The following is a 13,714-nucleotide window of genomic DNA, read 5'->3' as shown; positions in this document are numbered from 1 at the left end:
CCTGGTTCATTACCAAGCATGATTGTTCCCTAGTGTAAATATTCAAAATATTTTACTCTGCGATAATCTGTATGCTATATCTTACTTTGTAGTGTTTAATGGCAGGGATATAAATTACAGAAGACACAAACAGGATAACATTTTATGTTAGTTTTTATATTTTTTTTACCATTTATACATCACTCAGAAACTCTTTGCATGCGACAATCCATGGCGGGTGAGCAGCTGGTCACTAGACAGGGTGAGGATACAGGTAGAACATGGGACACACATAACTCATACACAATGAGCTGGCAAGATGTGCTCTGGTTGGGCAAGCTGTGCTCGACTGTGCTGCTTTAATGTTTGCAGAATTTTTCTTTTTTTGTTGTTGAGGCATCTGCCATTTTACCTGAATATTCAACCAGAGCTGCAGGCCCAACCTGCATGTGGCACACATGAATGTGAGCGGAAGTGGATATGATAAAAACAGAATACTACATTGGTTTTGTTGATAGCCGGGAAACAGACTTAAGTGCAGATGATGTTTGTGTAGCTCAAGGAAGAGAGGAACCTCAAATACTGGCCACCATAAACATCGACATGCACACTGTCATACGCTAAACTGGCAAAGGGCAAAGAACAGAATATATTTATGCAAGTTATTAAGCAGTATCATTTTAATTTGGATGGGTAAATACCCTAAACACTCTAGTATTGTATCTTTGCATTTAATCTTTAAAAAAATCCACAACTGGGAAATTTGTACAAATTTGTTAAGGGTCACCTAGCATGTAACATATTGACCTAGCATATATATATATATATGTATATATATATATATATTATTATCTTATCTTGAAATTCAAAACAGTGTGTGTAACTCATAGTCATTCTGTTTTATGCAAGGGAATTAGAATGCCAGATATCTATGACAGTTTTGGCATGATTCTCCTAACTGGAAGAAATCCCTTGATTGAGAAGGAAGGATAAAAAAATAGTACCTGCAATAACAGAGGGAAAGCAGGTGTCTATGGAGAAGAGAAGGGAGAATGATAGGAAACAAGACAGAATAGACTTGAGTAGGGGACAAAGAATGGAAGCTGATAATCTAGGGCTGAGAAGAGAAATTGTGAACAATAGGGATAAAGCATTGGGAGGGTGAAGACAAATTATGAATACCTACAAAAGAAAAAATAAAATAAGAAAAACACGAACACACAGCACAATGTATAAAGTCTGGAATACAATGGAAGATTATACAAAAAAAATGATAGATCATTACATATCTGAACACCTGGTCAAAAATTAAAATGGGATGGTTTATGTGCAAGAGACAAAGGAAAGGAAGAACAGAGGGAGCAGGAGACTATGGATAGGAAAGTGCTGACAATAGGCATGGGCAGAAAAGTAAATGCTGGTGAGAGTGAAGATTTTAGAACAGAAAAGCCAAATTTAAAATTGGAAAAGGGTGGCATACTGAGAGTTGTGCAATAGATAGGACACATAATGCATCAAATTTTTATAATGTTATAATTAAAAGTGAACCTGATCAAATGGGGCGTAATTAAAGCCTAGCATTTATATCTGCAGGTGACATGCATAGCATTCTTGTAACATTCACCACTGGTATATCACTGCGAATGCTGGGATACACTTAGGGGCAGATTTAGCAAAGGTTGAATTTCTAACTTATGTGAATTTTTTTTAATTCTATTAAATTCGAATTTACTCACAACTCGAATAGGGGGTTAATTATGAAAAAACTTGAAGTCTAATATTCGATCGACCTGACAATTCAAATCGAGTTTTCCCCTAAAAAAAAACTTGAATGTCAGGAAGGCAATTAACATATTTAAATGGTTCAACGGACCTCTGCTATTGACTTGTAAATAAACTCGGCGGGTTTTTGGTGGTAAACTTTTGAATTAGAACTGTTTCCATGGCCGAGGTGTGATACGTCTCACATCCAAATTTCCATTCCAGTTGGTGCTTTTAAATTTGAATTTGTGAGTTTTACCATTCGAACCTTAATAAATCTGCCCCTAATACAGGCCAGCAGGTGATTGCTGCAACCTTCCAGTTAACACAGAATGCCCCAGCTGTCAATTTTAGGCCAGAATACCCAATTAACTGTGCCGCAATGTGCACAAATGTCTACAAAATGATGAAAGTGTAACAAAAGAAAATACCTTAGTTGGGTGTTAGAGCACAGAATAAGATGCGCACATCAATGAGAAAGGACAGCATGTGTAAGAAGCAATGCTGAGTTAAGGCAGAAAGACTGGAAATCAAAAAGGTGATTCTTGAATTGTGACGACCCTTTCTTTAGTTGTAAAAATGTCAATCAAATTCCCAGGGCCCAATTTAGAGTGGGGCAGTATAGCGGTTTCTGACATACTTAAATACCCTTGGTCAAAAATGCCAACGATCAATTGACATATTATTACATGATGTGGTAATTGAATTTTTTAGTATTAAGTTAAGAATGTCCATCTTGAGGTCCTCCTGCTCCAAGCATGACACAGTTTTATGAATTGTTTCAAATGTGACTCTTTCTTAGTAGAGTCTGTATGATGTACTTAAATTTGAGTGGACTCTTCCCAGTGCTCGCTGTCTCCCACAGCCCATAATTATACTGGTAGTGTAATCGGCCTCTGATTAAACCAAGCCTAGTCTATTAGCCTGTATTTGCGGACGTGGAATGAAAGTCCCACCAAGACTGGGACTTATGTTAACAGTGCGGGCCATATGTATCAAAAAGTGAAAATACAGCTGGATACAGTCTTTTATATAAAAGAGAATAAACCTTGCTATGCTCTCTGTTAAATATGACTGTAAAAATAATATAAAAGGCAACAGAGTACTGCTGGTAGCTTTTTGATATATACTGGCCCATGTGGCAAATGTTGTGCCAGCACTATATGAAAAAAAGGGAAAAAGAGTAGGACCACAGGCTGGAAATGTGTGGTTTATTTTCACTAAATAGGTGGCATCAGGCTACACTGCACCCTCTCTTACTTTGGCCCTGGAAATGACAAAGCAAAATGTATGTGTACCATTACAAAAATTTACAGAATACACGCTGCTCATTGTAAAGCACTGTGCTGTGACCCAGCTTCCTCCATTTGTAGCTATTTTTTCCACATAATACAAATATATGTCCTTTTTTTCATTTATCTTTCTTCTTCGATGCTAACATTTTGTTTGTTTGTTTTTTTTTGGTTGGTGTTCTCACATTTCCACATAACTTTGGATTCAAAAGTTTTTTCTTATGCTGTTTGGCAATTTTAACAATTCACCCCCCTTTCCCAAATACCCCAAGCTTAAAACATAGAGTGAGGTATGGGAAGTGTGATAAAGAGTTTAAGGGAGTGAAAAACGCCCCTACCCTCCCCCAAAAAGATAAAGCCCTTCCCTTTATCCCTCCACGAATGGTTAAAGCATTAGAGTTTCTAGGGTATAGTCTTTAACCCCAAGAATAACACAGTCACGTAAATGTTGGAAGGTACAATTTCCTTCCTTTGAAGTAAAAGCCCCACGTATATTGTGTGCACACATCCACTGTGTTGGAGAGGCATGGATGCGGTCTCTGCTTTTGCTCCTAAAGTCTTGGAACTTTTGGTTACTTTCAGTCTTATTCCTCCCTTTATCCCCCAGTTTATCCATCATTGACCTCTCCTTTAGAAAGGAGTAAGGATGCAAGACATAAGGTCAGGGAAGGGATGCTCATTTTGGCACCAGAATTAGGAAATGCAGAAAAGCTTTGGGTTCTTCAGAATCTTTGTAGAGGTTTTAGGTTTTTGTTTTCTTTTTGGCCTGCACGTGGTATCTTTGTGTGGAACTTCCCTGCTGAAGAGACATGGGAAAAAGACAATCAAGGGAGCAGTGTGGCTCATTTCAGCAGGAGAAGTATGAGGAAGCATCCTTAAGTGAGGGAGTGCTTCTCCTGTAACAGACAAGAAACACAAACACAGAAAAAGACAGAATAAAGAGACAGACTTGGAAAGAGAGTTAAAAGGACAGTTAAAGAAGAAAGTGAGAACACTTTAAAAGCATCTCTATAAAGCCATGAGCACAGAGGTAGCAGCACTCTTTGGCCTGAGTTGAGGTATTGCAGAGGATGCTCCATCACCGCACATGCTATGTGCACGGTGCTGCTGTGACCTCAGGTGTTGGTTGCGAGCTGCTGGACCTTGCAGCAGAACTTGGCATGACAGGCAGTGGTAGGTGCATACCCTCAGCCTGAGCGGAGGTTGGTGAGGCAGAGAGCCAGGGTAGCAGCCTGAACCTTGGTGAGCTTCAGCTTCTCCCTCCTCATCAAAGGACATCTTACAACGCTGACACTGGTACCTTATTGCCACATCCACCATGGGTATGTCCTCATCCTCTAGGTCATCTTCATTTTCAACACTTTCTTCCTCTCCTGTCATTGCTTCCTGTTCCCCACTACACTGATTTGTTGCTTTGGTCTGGGGGAAATCTGTTTTTTCAGGGGGTGAAGGTTCAGGATTTGGCTTAAGTGACCCTGGGAGAAGCCCAAGGAGTGTGTGGGGAATTACTGGATTAATGGGAAAGAGGCGCTTTTTCAAGCCATAAAGCTGCTGGAAGTATGGGCCCTGTATCTGAGGGGTGAACAAGGGTGTGGCTGCTGGAGCTAGTGGGAAAGGCATGAAATGAGTTCCCATGAGAGAGGCCCCTTTAAGAGCTGCAGAACCAGTGTTCTCCGGTGTAGCTGTAGGCTGTAAGGAATCCACCATGGTTTCTAAGTTTGAATGGGAAGATGTGGGGGCAGCAGGAGTCGCACGGGGAAGTAGAGTTGAAGGTACAGTGGAAGTGATCCCAAGAAGGCTTGGAGGAGGGCCTAAGAATATAGAGAAATTATTATAGAGAGGAATAAGTAAATCAGACATTTAGGAAAAAATCTGCTTTTAAAAAGAGACAAAACATGATTGCGAGAATACAATTGTTGATGTCACACAGAATTCCATATAAAAAAAGGTATTTTACTATATACATTTTTACCATTTCACGCCAAACAGAATGTGTTAGCATAACCCCAGAAATGTACGTTCTACCATAGTTCTTCAGCTGCACCATCCACCCTCCCTGCATACGAAGCACAGCTCTCTTATTACTGACGTGAAAAGGCCTGTAATTGCAAAAAAACACGATGCATCTACACAATCATCCGATTACCCACAGAGGAGTAACAGACACAATTTACGGGTGTTTTGTCACTGCTACTTTTCTGTAAAGAAGTCGCAGGTGTCACATTAAGTTGTGTTGCTGCAGATTAGAATGTGGAGCAGAGGCAATTACTGCATGTGAAACAGTAACAGTAGTCTATTATACTGATGCAAACCAAAATATTTGCATTGACTCCCAATCTTTCCTTCAGTAAAACAAGCTACATGTTAGGACAATGTGGCCCTTGGTGTTGCTAATGAAAGCAATGTTTCCTACAAGTGGAATGCAATGACCTTTTTTATATTAAGTAAGCTGTGAAACACCTTTCTAGAAGAAAGAATTCTATAACTCTCTGGGAGAACCCTTTAAACCCCCCCCCCCTCAAACTCTTAAAATTAATAGATGACCTCTTGTTCTATCCATTCTTCAATAAGAAATAACTTGTTAGTGTCAATGTCACCTGCTGTGTTCACCAGTCCCATATTTGAGACCTTAGAGCTAATTTATTAGCATATGATAAAGCCCCCTTCTTCTTTTATGTTATCATTCAGAGTGAAGAGAACTTAGGTTTAAAAAAAACACAGCATGGGTTTAATTGACATCTCTGGGATTCATATATGAAGATTATGTACAGACAGGTTTTTAGAAAACCGAGAGAGAGAGAGTGTATGTGTTTTATTCTGGGAAGACAAGAACAAACTTTGGTAAAGCTTTTGTACAACTCAGTTGAAGATTTAGAGAAGGGCCATTAACCCAAACCCTGCAGTTTAATTTGTCATTCATTAAAAGGGACCTTAGCCTTTGCAAATTATATTATTTTTATATGTATAGATAAAAAGTATTGAATTTGCTTGCTTGTGTTACTTGTAGTTGTCAATCACAGAGCCTGTACTTGTTGAATGTTGAATTGTCCATATAAATTATATTTTAAAAAAGTATTTTTTACCTTTATACTGTAAAGCTGATGATAGAGCATATGTATTAGCAGAGTCAGTTTTTATTGAAGTCAATGGAAGACAGCAGTGGCTTCTCTATGTAATATGCAGCCTAAGGATGGACTTCATCCAAGGGTCTTTTGTGTTGAATTTCCCTGTTCTATAAAGGCAGACTGCATATAGAAAACCTACAAATACATTCCATGTTCCAAGACCTGCTATTAATAGGGACCAACGTCACTGCATTATACAGTAGGTGCCTTGCTCACTTAAAAAATCCATGTGCATACCCTTGCCTCTACTTATATTAATAGTGCACTGTACCTTTGGACGATAGTAATCCCACATATACACAATATAAAAATAGTACTAGCACACAAGATGGTGGAAGAGCCTCCTTGATCTATTAAGCCAATCAAAAAACATTTTTGGGGCTGTCAATTCTGTGCAGTGTTAGCATTTATGTATACATTAGGTCTTTAAAAATCCAGTCCTGTTCCCTGTCCTTGTCTGAGATAGTGCTCAGTTTTATAGTTCCTACCCTGTAGTCCTGATTACTAGTAACGCTAGAATCTGGGCAACTGTTTCCTGCTCCTGGTCTGTTCTTACTAGGGATGCAACAAATCCACTATTTTGGATTCAGCCAAACCCCGGAATACTTCGTGGAAGAAGCATATGCAAATTAGGGGTGGGAGGGGGAAAACATTTTTAACTTCCTTGTTTTGTGACAAAAAGTCACGCAATTTGCCCCCCCCTGTCCCTAATTTGCATATGCAATTTCGGATTTGGATTCAGTTCAGCCAGGCAGAAGGATCCTGGATTCGGTGCATCCCTAGTACTTACCTCCTACCTGTCCAGTGTAGGCTTTATAAGAACGGACCTTTGCCTGGCTTCTGAATATTCTTTCATCTGGTTGTCCAGTCTCACCCTATTCCTTATTTATTTGTCTGGCACCCTTGCCTGTCTTTGTGGAGACTAAGTACTAGAGTGAAACCTGGCAGCAGCACAATATAGTAAGCACCACTCCTTGAGCCCCTTTATGTGACACTCTGCTGATTGAAATATGCTAAGAAACTGCTCCAGTGTCATGGTAAAGCTTTTAATATGTATTGTTTAAATCTGAACCAAATATAAAGGGCAAAGTGGAAAATTGAGTGGATGAATGTTGATTTATACTACATTGATTCTGTAGCATAGGCAGATTTTTTATAAGTATGTACATTCACAAATACTACTTTATGTATATTAGAAAGTTGCTTAGAATTTTCTTTCATTATACATAAAAAAAAAATACGTGTCGCAGTCCCTTTTAAATGCTACTTAAAATTACAGACCTTTTGTCTGTTCGAAGCCCTTTGATATCAGGCTGAAAATACTGAAATATCTCTTCATTAAAAATAAAAGAGCCGAGTGTGATGAAGGGGTGAAGTTCATCAATAGATAGCGATTCCTCATCTTTATAGACTCCCATGCTACGGAGGGTCGATACCAGAAGATTGGCATAAAGCCAATAAAGGACTAGTATTTAAATGGGAACACGATGACCAGGAAATTATAAATCTGCTGACTAAAGTTTTGGATATTGAGTGATGCTGTTCAGTAATATAAAATGGTTTAGCTCCAGCCAGCAGGTAGAGGACAATAGTAAATGTGATTCTTAATAGGTGACACATTATATAATGCAGTCAGTTTTGGCAAACCATCCTGCAATCCTACTGGACCACATTTTATCAAACGGAAAATTACATAATTATCTGTATTGAGCTTTTTCTTATTTGGACTGTCATGACATTAATGACAGAAAATCTCCATACTCTTGTGGAGCATTTACTTTACTAAACCGAGTAAATGTCAGATGCATTCCTTGGCCACTGGAATTTTTTACCTCGCCCGAGTAATATCTGACCAAGCTAATTAGATATTGATCAGGATGGCTTTATAAATGGGCTGCCAGCTTCATTAGGGAGTCAACAGCCATTCACATTAAACCTGCATTACTTAAAATATCATACTTTCTCAGATGGCCTTAACAGCCGCTTCCCTTTGTTAATACAGAAACATGTAAGTCCCATAATAATGACAGTTTTATGTTGGTGCTGCTTTATGTACCTTCCTGAACCACAACATTCTACAATGTAAGAATGATTATGAAACAGGAATGAAAGCATTTCTAGGTCCCTCCTCCAGCTGCATGTGGAAGGCTGAAGCACTCCAAAATGTTTTCTGTCTAAAGTAACCTGCTAAATAACATAACACTCTATCATATAGATATCTGCTGTGTACCTTGCCTGCTAAATGTTTTCATATTTATTACGCATCCTTAAGGCTAATGGGCATTCCCATAGGATCTCTGTTAGTCTGACCTAAATGGAAATTCAGTATATCAATACTGACCACCGGCATATATAAAAGATCACAGGTCAACCTGGAAATGGCAAAGGCCATTACTTATTACCCTTTCCTGTGTAATTTTGATTGATGAGGCCTACAGGTCTCATTACTTGAAAAATATAGCATCTACATGTGCAGGCAAATCAAACGCAAAGCAACCATCTATAAAGGCACAAAGAATTAGCCTCTCTCTGTATAACCAAATTTCTCTTTAAATGTTGCACAATACTGTGAAAAAGTAACTTTCTTTCCATTGCTGCTGTCCTGACACCTGCTTTGTGCCAACATGCATAGACACACTGACATCAAAAGAATTACCGGTGTTTGTTCCCAAAAAACAGCGAAAACTGGTTTATTTTAATTTTGAGCATGTATGTATAACTGCCAGTCACGTGACGGGCTCATGTACTGTAATTAGTCTGACATGAGTAATGGCAAGATAAAATAGTGGAGATATATTAAAAAAATTTTTTTTTTTAAAATACAAATGTATATAAATGTATTATTTTGTTGAAATTGACAACTTTTTTAAGGCTGTGAAATAAAGTGAAAGTTTTTTTTTTAAGGCAAATTGTGTAGATCCAGCATAAATTTCACTTATCTTAAAGTCTGCCCACGTAACCCTCTGTAAAACCACTCCTACAATCCTAAATATATATATATATATATATATATATATATATATATATATATATATATATATATATATATATATATATATATATACACTTTTTTGAAACAAAAATGTTCACTAAACTCCACTTCTTTTAAGTATTCTCTTTGGTCAACCTGTGTTTTACCTGCATTAAATGTTGCCAGCCCACCAATTGGTGCAGGGATGCCTTGTCCTGGTATTAATAGTGGGGTGATCCTCTGGATTTGGGGTGACAATGAGTTGCTTCCCTGGAAGCTGAGCATCTGAGATGTCTGTTTGTTTTCAGAAACAAGGGGAGCCACCGCTGCTGGATGGTTGTCTCTATATCGGCTTTCTTCCTTTAGTTGTTGCTGGATAGCTGCACGGAGCCTTGTAATGTGCTGACGAGAAAATATATGAGCACGACATGGAGTGGTGGGCCCATATTTTACATTGCAGTGAGTGCACTCTGTGGGTTGTGGCCCCTCATTACTTGTGACTGTGCTACTGAGACCTTGGAGCTTGGCTTTCTTTTCTTTAGCCCTGGCATTCTGGAACCAAACTTGGATAACCCTCTTTTGTAAGCCAATCTCTCCCCCTAAGGAATCACACTCCTGCATGCTCGGCGTACGATACTCTGAGTAGCATGCTTTCAAAATCCTTAGCTGGAGACTACTCATTTGAGTCCTAAAACGTCTGGCTCCTGTAGATCCAAACAGTCCATCAGAGTTTAATCCCCCCTTCCCAGGGCTTGGTGGTCCAGGGTCTGAATTGGACGAATCACTCATTTCCCCTCCCTGTGGACTGTGTATCAGACTTTCTAATGGTTTTGAGGCACCTTTCTCAGCTGACTTTTGATTGCTTTCTCCTTGGCTTTCCAAAGGATGATTTTCAGGAGTTGGTGGACGCACATGCTGCTCAGAAGCCAAAACTTTATTTTGATCTGGGATGTCCACAACAGCAGAGGCTTCTATTTTGTCACGTTTTTGTGTTTGATCTCCTGATAGCTGCGAAGAACTTAATAAGCCAGGTGTGGATTGAGGTTTTATGTCTGAGGCCATAGGCAACAAAATGGAAGCTGCTGGATGCTTGCCTGGGTAAGACGCTAGCAGCAGACCTGGCGATGACTGAGGGCTGTTTACAAGGGTAGAAAGTACCTGTGCAGGATTAACCAGAGTTGGAAAAGTTTGAGTTGGGTTTACAAGGCTAGGTAAACCCTGAGGAGGATTAACAAGACCAGCCAAAGACTGAGCAGATTTAACAAGGCTTGGGATAGCCTGGGAAGGATTAACTAGGTTTGGCAGTATTTGTGTAGTATTTAGTATGCCTGAGAGAACCTGGCTTGGACTAACAAGAGATTTACTGGTGACTGGTGTTGAAGTCATCCCCAGAGAAGTCTGAGCTTTAGATAACAGTGGAGAAGAGCCTTGTCCTGGACAGGACACTGATTTGGTTACTATAGAAGGTGTTACTTGACTTGGCGAAACACTGTAGTAAAAACTAGTGGTTGCCTCCCTTTTTGCTCCTTCATTTGGTGCATCATCTTGTTGACGAGAACCTGAGGCTACAGTAGGGGGTGCGCCACGATATTGACCTTTACGTTCACGAGCCCTAGTGTTCTGAAACCAAACTTGTACAACTCTCTTTTTGAGGTGTACTTCATAAGATATACGATCAAGAGTGCTGCGTGTTGGGTTAGAGTCCTGTAAGTACCAGCGATGTAAGATATCTAGTTGCTCTGGCAATATGGTTGTCCTCAGACGTTTGTCTTTTGGGGGCTCATCTCCACCTTCACTACAAGTTGGAGAAAGACTTTCTTCCTCATGTTTTCTTTTTCTTTGAGTACCTGTATCACTAGGTCCTGCAGGTATTTCCAGCGAGAGGTCCATTAAGTTAGTTGAAACATTATTATTGGTTGCTTGTGACTGGTTTTGATCTACCATTTCAGGATGAGTGGAAGTCAGCTTTTGCTCTTCAAGAACACCTTTTTGTTCTGACAATCGAGGGTTTTCCTCATTAATTGTAGATGATTTCACACGTTCCTTTGCATCTGATGGCACAATATTTGTCTCTTCCAATGCCTTTTGCTCCTCATCCTTGACCTGTATGGATATTAAGGGAATTTCAGGAGCTGCCGTCTTAACTGAAAGGTAATCTTCTTGGCTGACATTTCTTGGCACTTCCTGTTTTATTTCTTCATCAGCCACTTCCTCATGCTGCTCACTGTAGCATTCTTTAAGATGACGGATGAGCTGGAATATACATGGCATTGTGATACCACATTTCTTACATGGAGGCACTTTACTATTAGAAGCTGGTCGTTCCCCTGGTGGACTAGGTAGCAGTGGGGGTGTAGAAGTGCCAGTCTCAAAAGCTTGTTTTCTTGCTTTCTGACGGGCATTTTGGAACCAGACAACAACCACCCGGCCAGGCAAGCTCAATAAAGTTGACAGATTTTCCACCTCGCTGTCCCTTGGATAAGCGCTGTATTCAAAGAAGCTATTCAAGGAGTGAGTCTGGAAGTCAGAGAATTTTGTTCGTGAGAAGCGTCTGTTGCCCATGCGATCATATTTTGAAGCCTCCGCTCCTGCCTCTTCCTGCCCTTCATAGTTTTTTTTCTCTTGTGCATACCATTGCTGTATGGCTGTAAGAGGCAAACCAGTCTTATTAGCCGCCCACAGGAAATGTTCCTCTACTGGATTATTTGAAAGGTCCAAAAGACTATGAAGACAGTTGAGCTGCTCAGCTGTGATACCAAAGTCAGCAGATTCCTCTTTTTCTTCTGTTTGTTGTGAGCACTGTGAAGTGACTGAGAAATCGAGTGGGGTAACAGATGAAGATGGTGTTTCCATAGGAACCCCTGTAGGATTGTGGCTATCATAGCTGCGTCGGTAATGAGCAGCATACTGACTCAAAGCCTCAAATGGAAGCAGACGCTGGTGCATATGCTCTTCATGTGTCTTAAGAATCAGTCTGTTGGAAAATAGTTTCCCACAAGTTCCACATTGGAGTTTTTCTGCAGAAGGTGGTGTGGGGGAGTCACTACGTGGTGCAGCAGGAGGTGGTGGCTGAACTTGGGGGTGGCTGCTTGTTGGTTGCCGTCCCTCATTGTACTGCGCAACTAGCTCAAAACCAAAATTCTCTAAAAGAGTACGAGCTGTGGACACATTTGGGTCTCCAGCTTCTTTGGGTGCGTGTTCTAATTTTGACTCTGAATTCTGACAGCCATCTGCTTCCCCCGTGGCTGCCTCCTGCTCATCAGGCATTTTATCTTCCTTTTCCTTTGCTGCTCTAGGTGTTGCACTGTACTGATCACCCTCTTCTTTTATAGATGGTGGCTGCTGAGCACCTCCAAAAGGCAAGACAGGAGAAGCACTTCCATCTCCACCAACCTTCAGCTCTTGAAGGTAGAAAGGAAGCAAAAGCTGCTGCTGTTGACGCTGGAGTTTCAAAAGGGCTTCTGGTATTAAAGGAAATGAGGGAAGCAGAGAAGAAGCAAACAGAGGGGGAGGCTGAACAAGTGGTGGAGGCCGGGGCAAATCCAAAGAAAGCTGCATTGCAGCAGGGGTGACAGAAGGTAAGATAGGAACACCCAAACAGGGAGCTATATGCGGTCTCCTTTTTTGGGTATCTACACTTTGCAGGTCCCCAGATGGTTCATTTTTCCCATCATTCATATGCTCATTCTTGCAAATGGTGTCATGAGATTTTTCTGTAGGAGCTTTAGCAAGATCATATTTTGACCCTCTGGATCGAGTCTGGTGAAGCACAGAACGCATGTGAATTTCAAGAGTTGAGCTCTGGTTGTATGAAACATGGCAAACAGTGCACTTGTATGGCTTGTCCTGTCCAGACTGGGCTCCGTGGCTTTGAAGTGCAGCCCCTTGATCTTGTCGGTTGGACAGAGAAGGGTCGAGTGAAGCTTTACGCACCTTGTGCAAATGGGAAACAGAATTATAATGAACAAGCAATATGTTCTTTTGTGTGAATGATTCCTTACACACTACACACTTGTGAGGTCTCGAGGGGTCCAAAAATTTGTCCATGGCAAAATTGGTAATCTTGCGGTATGTTACTTGCTGTGGGGGAGTTGGTACATTCTCCTGGGAGCCAGTCTTGTCATCCAGCTCTAAGACTTCAATTTCTCTGCTTCTGACTTCGCAAGCTTGTTGAATATCAGATGGGTTAAGCTCAAGATGATCTTTCTCCAAATGTGCTCGTAGGTCGTTGGAACTGTTGGATAACTGCTGGCACATTGTGCATGAATTATCTTCTTGGGACTTTTCAAGGTCCCCTGAATATTCTGTTGCCTGAACTGGACTTGTAGAAATTTCAGAAGGCGATTCTGGAGGGGAGTGTTGATGTGGGATGTCACCTATGAGAAAGCAAAAGAATATTATTTTAAGAGTAGAAAATAAATTGTGAAATTGTCTTATAAAATCACATTACAGATGTGACATGGAATGTGTACATTTTGGGTAGCAAGACAAAAGTGATATCTCCATTATCACAAGCAATTCAAACCAGGGTATTCAGCTTAACATCCAGCGTAACACATAAAGAATTGATCTGATAACCCATTTTA

The 13,714-nt window shown here is 40.4% G+C and overlaps 2 protein-coding genes across 2 annotated transcripts in view; one reads left to right on the top strand and one right to left on the bottom strand.

Moving 5' to 3' along the window:
- The window catches only part of thtpa.L (thiamine triphosphatase L homeolog), a 72,794-nt gene that overhangs the window by 1,333 nt on the left and 57,747 nt on the right, over window positions 1-13,714 (top strand). The gene's annotated exons all lie outside the window — the stretch shown is intronic.
- Window positions 136-13,714, bottom strand: part of zfhx2.L (zinc finger homeobox 2 L homeolog) — a 45,984-nt gene continuing 32,405 nt past the window's right edge. Inside the window, exons 9-10 of the mRNA XM_018259455.2 lie at window positions 9,296-13,504; window positions 136-4,843 (exon numbers count right to left, since the gene is read on the bottom strand). Coding sequence (XP_018114944.1) covers window positions 4,041-4,843; window positions 9,296-13,504 — 5,012 coding nt within the window. The 3' untranslated portion in view covers window positions 136-4,040. The remainder of the gene's footprint in view (window positions 4,844-9,295; window positions 13,505-13,714) is intronic.

Source organism: Xenopus laevis, chromosome 1L, assembly GCF_017654675.1.
Source record: "Xenopus laevis strain J_2021 chromosome 1L, Xenopus_laevis_v10.1, whole genome shotgun sequence".
Taxonomy (NCBI): domain Eukaryota; kingdom Metazoa; phylum Chordata; class Amphibia; order Anura; family Pipidae; genus Xenopus; species Xenopus laevis.
This window is presented reverse-complemented; position numbering and strand designations above follow the sequence as displayed.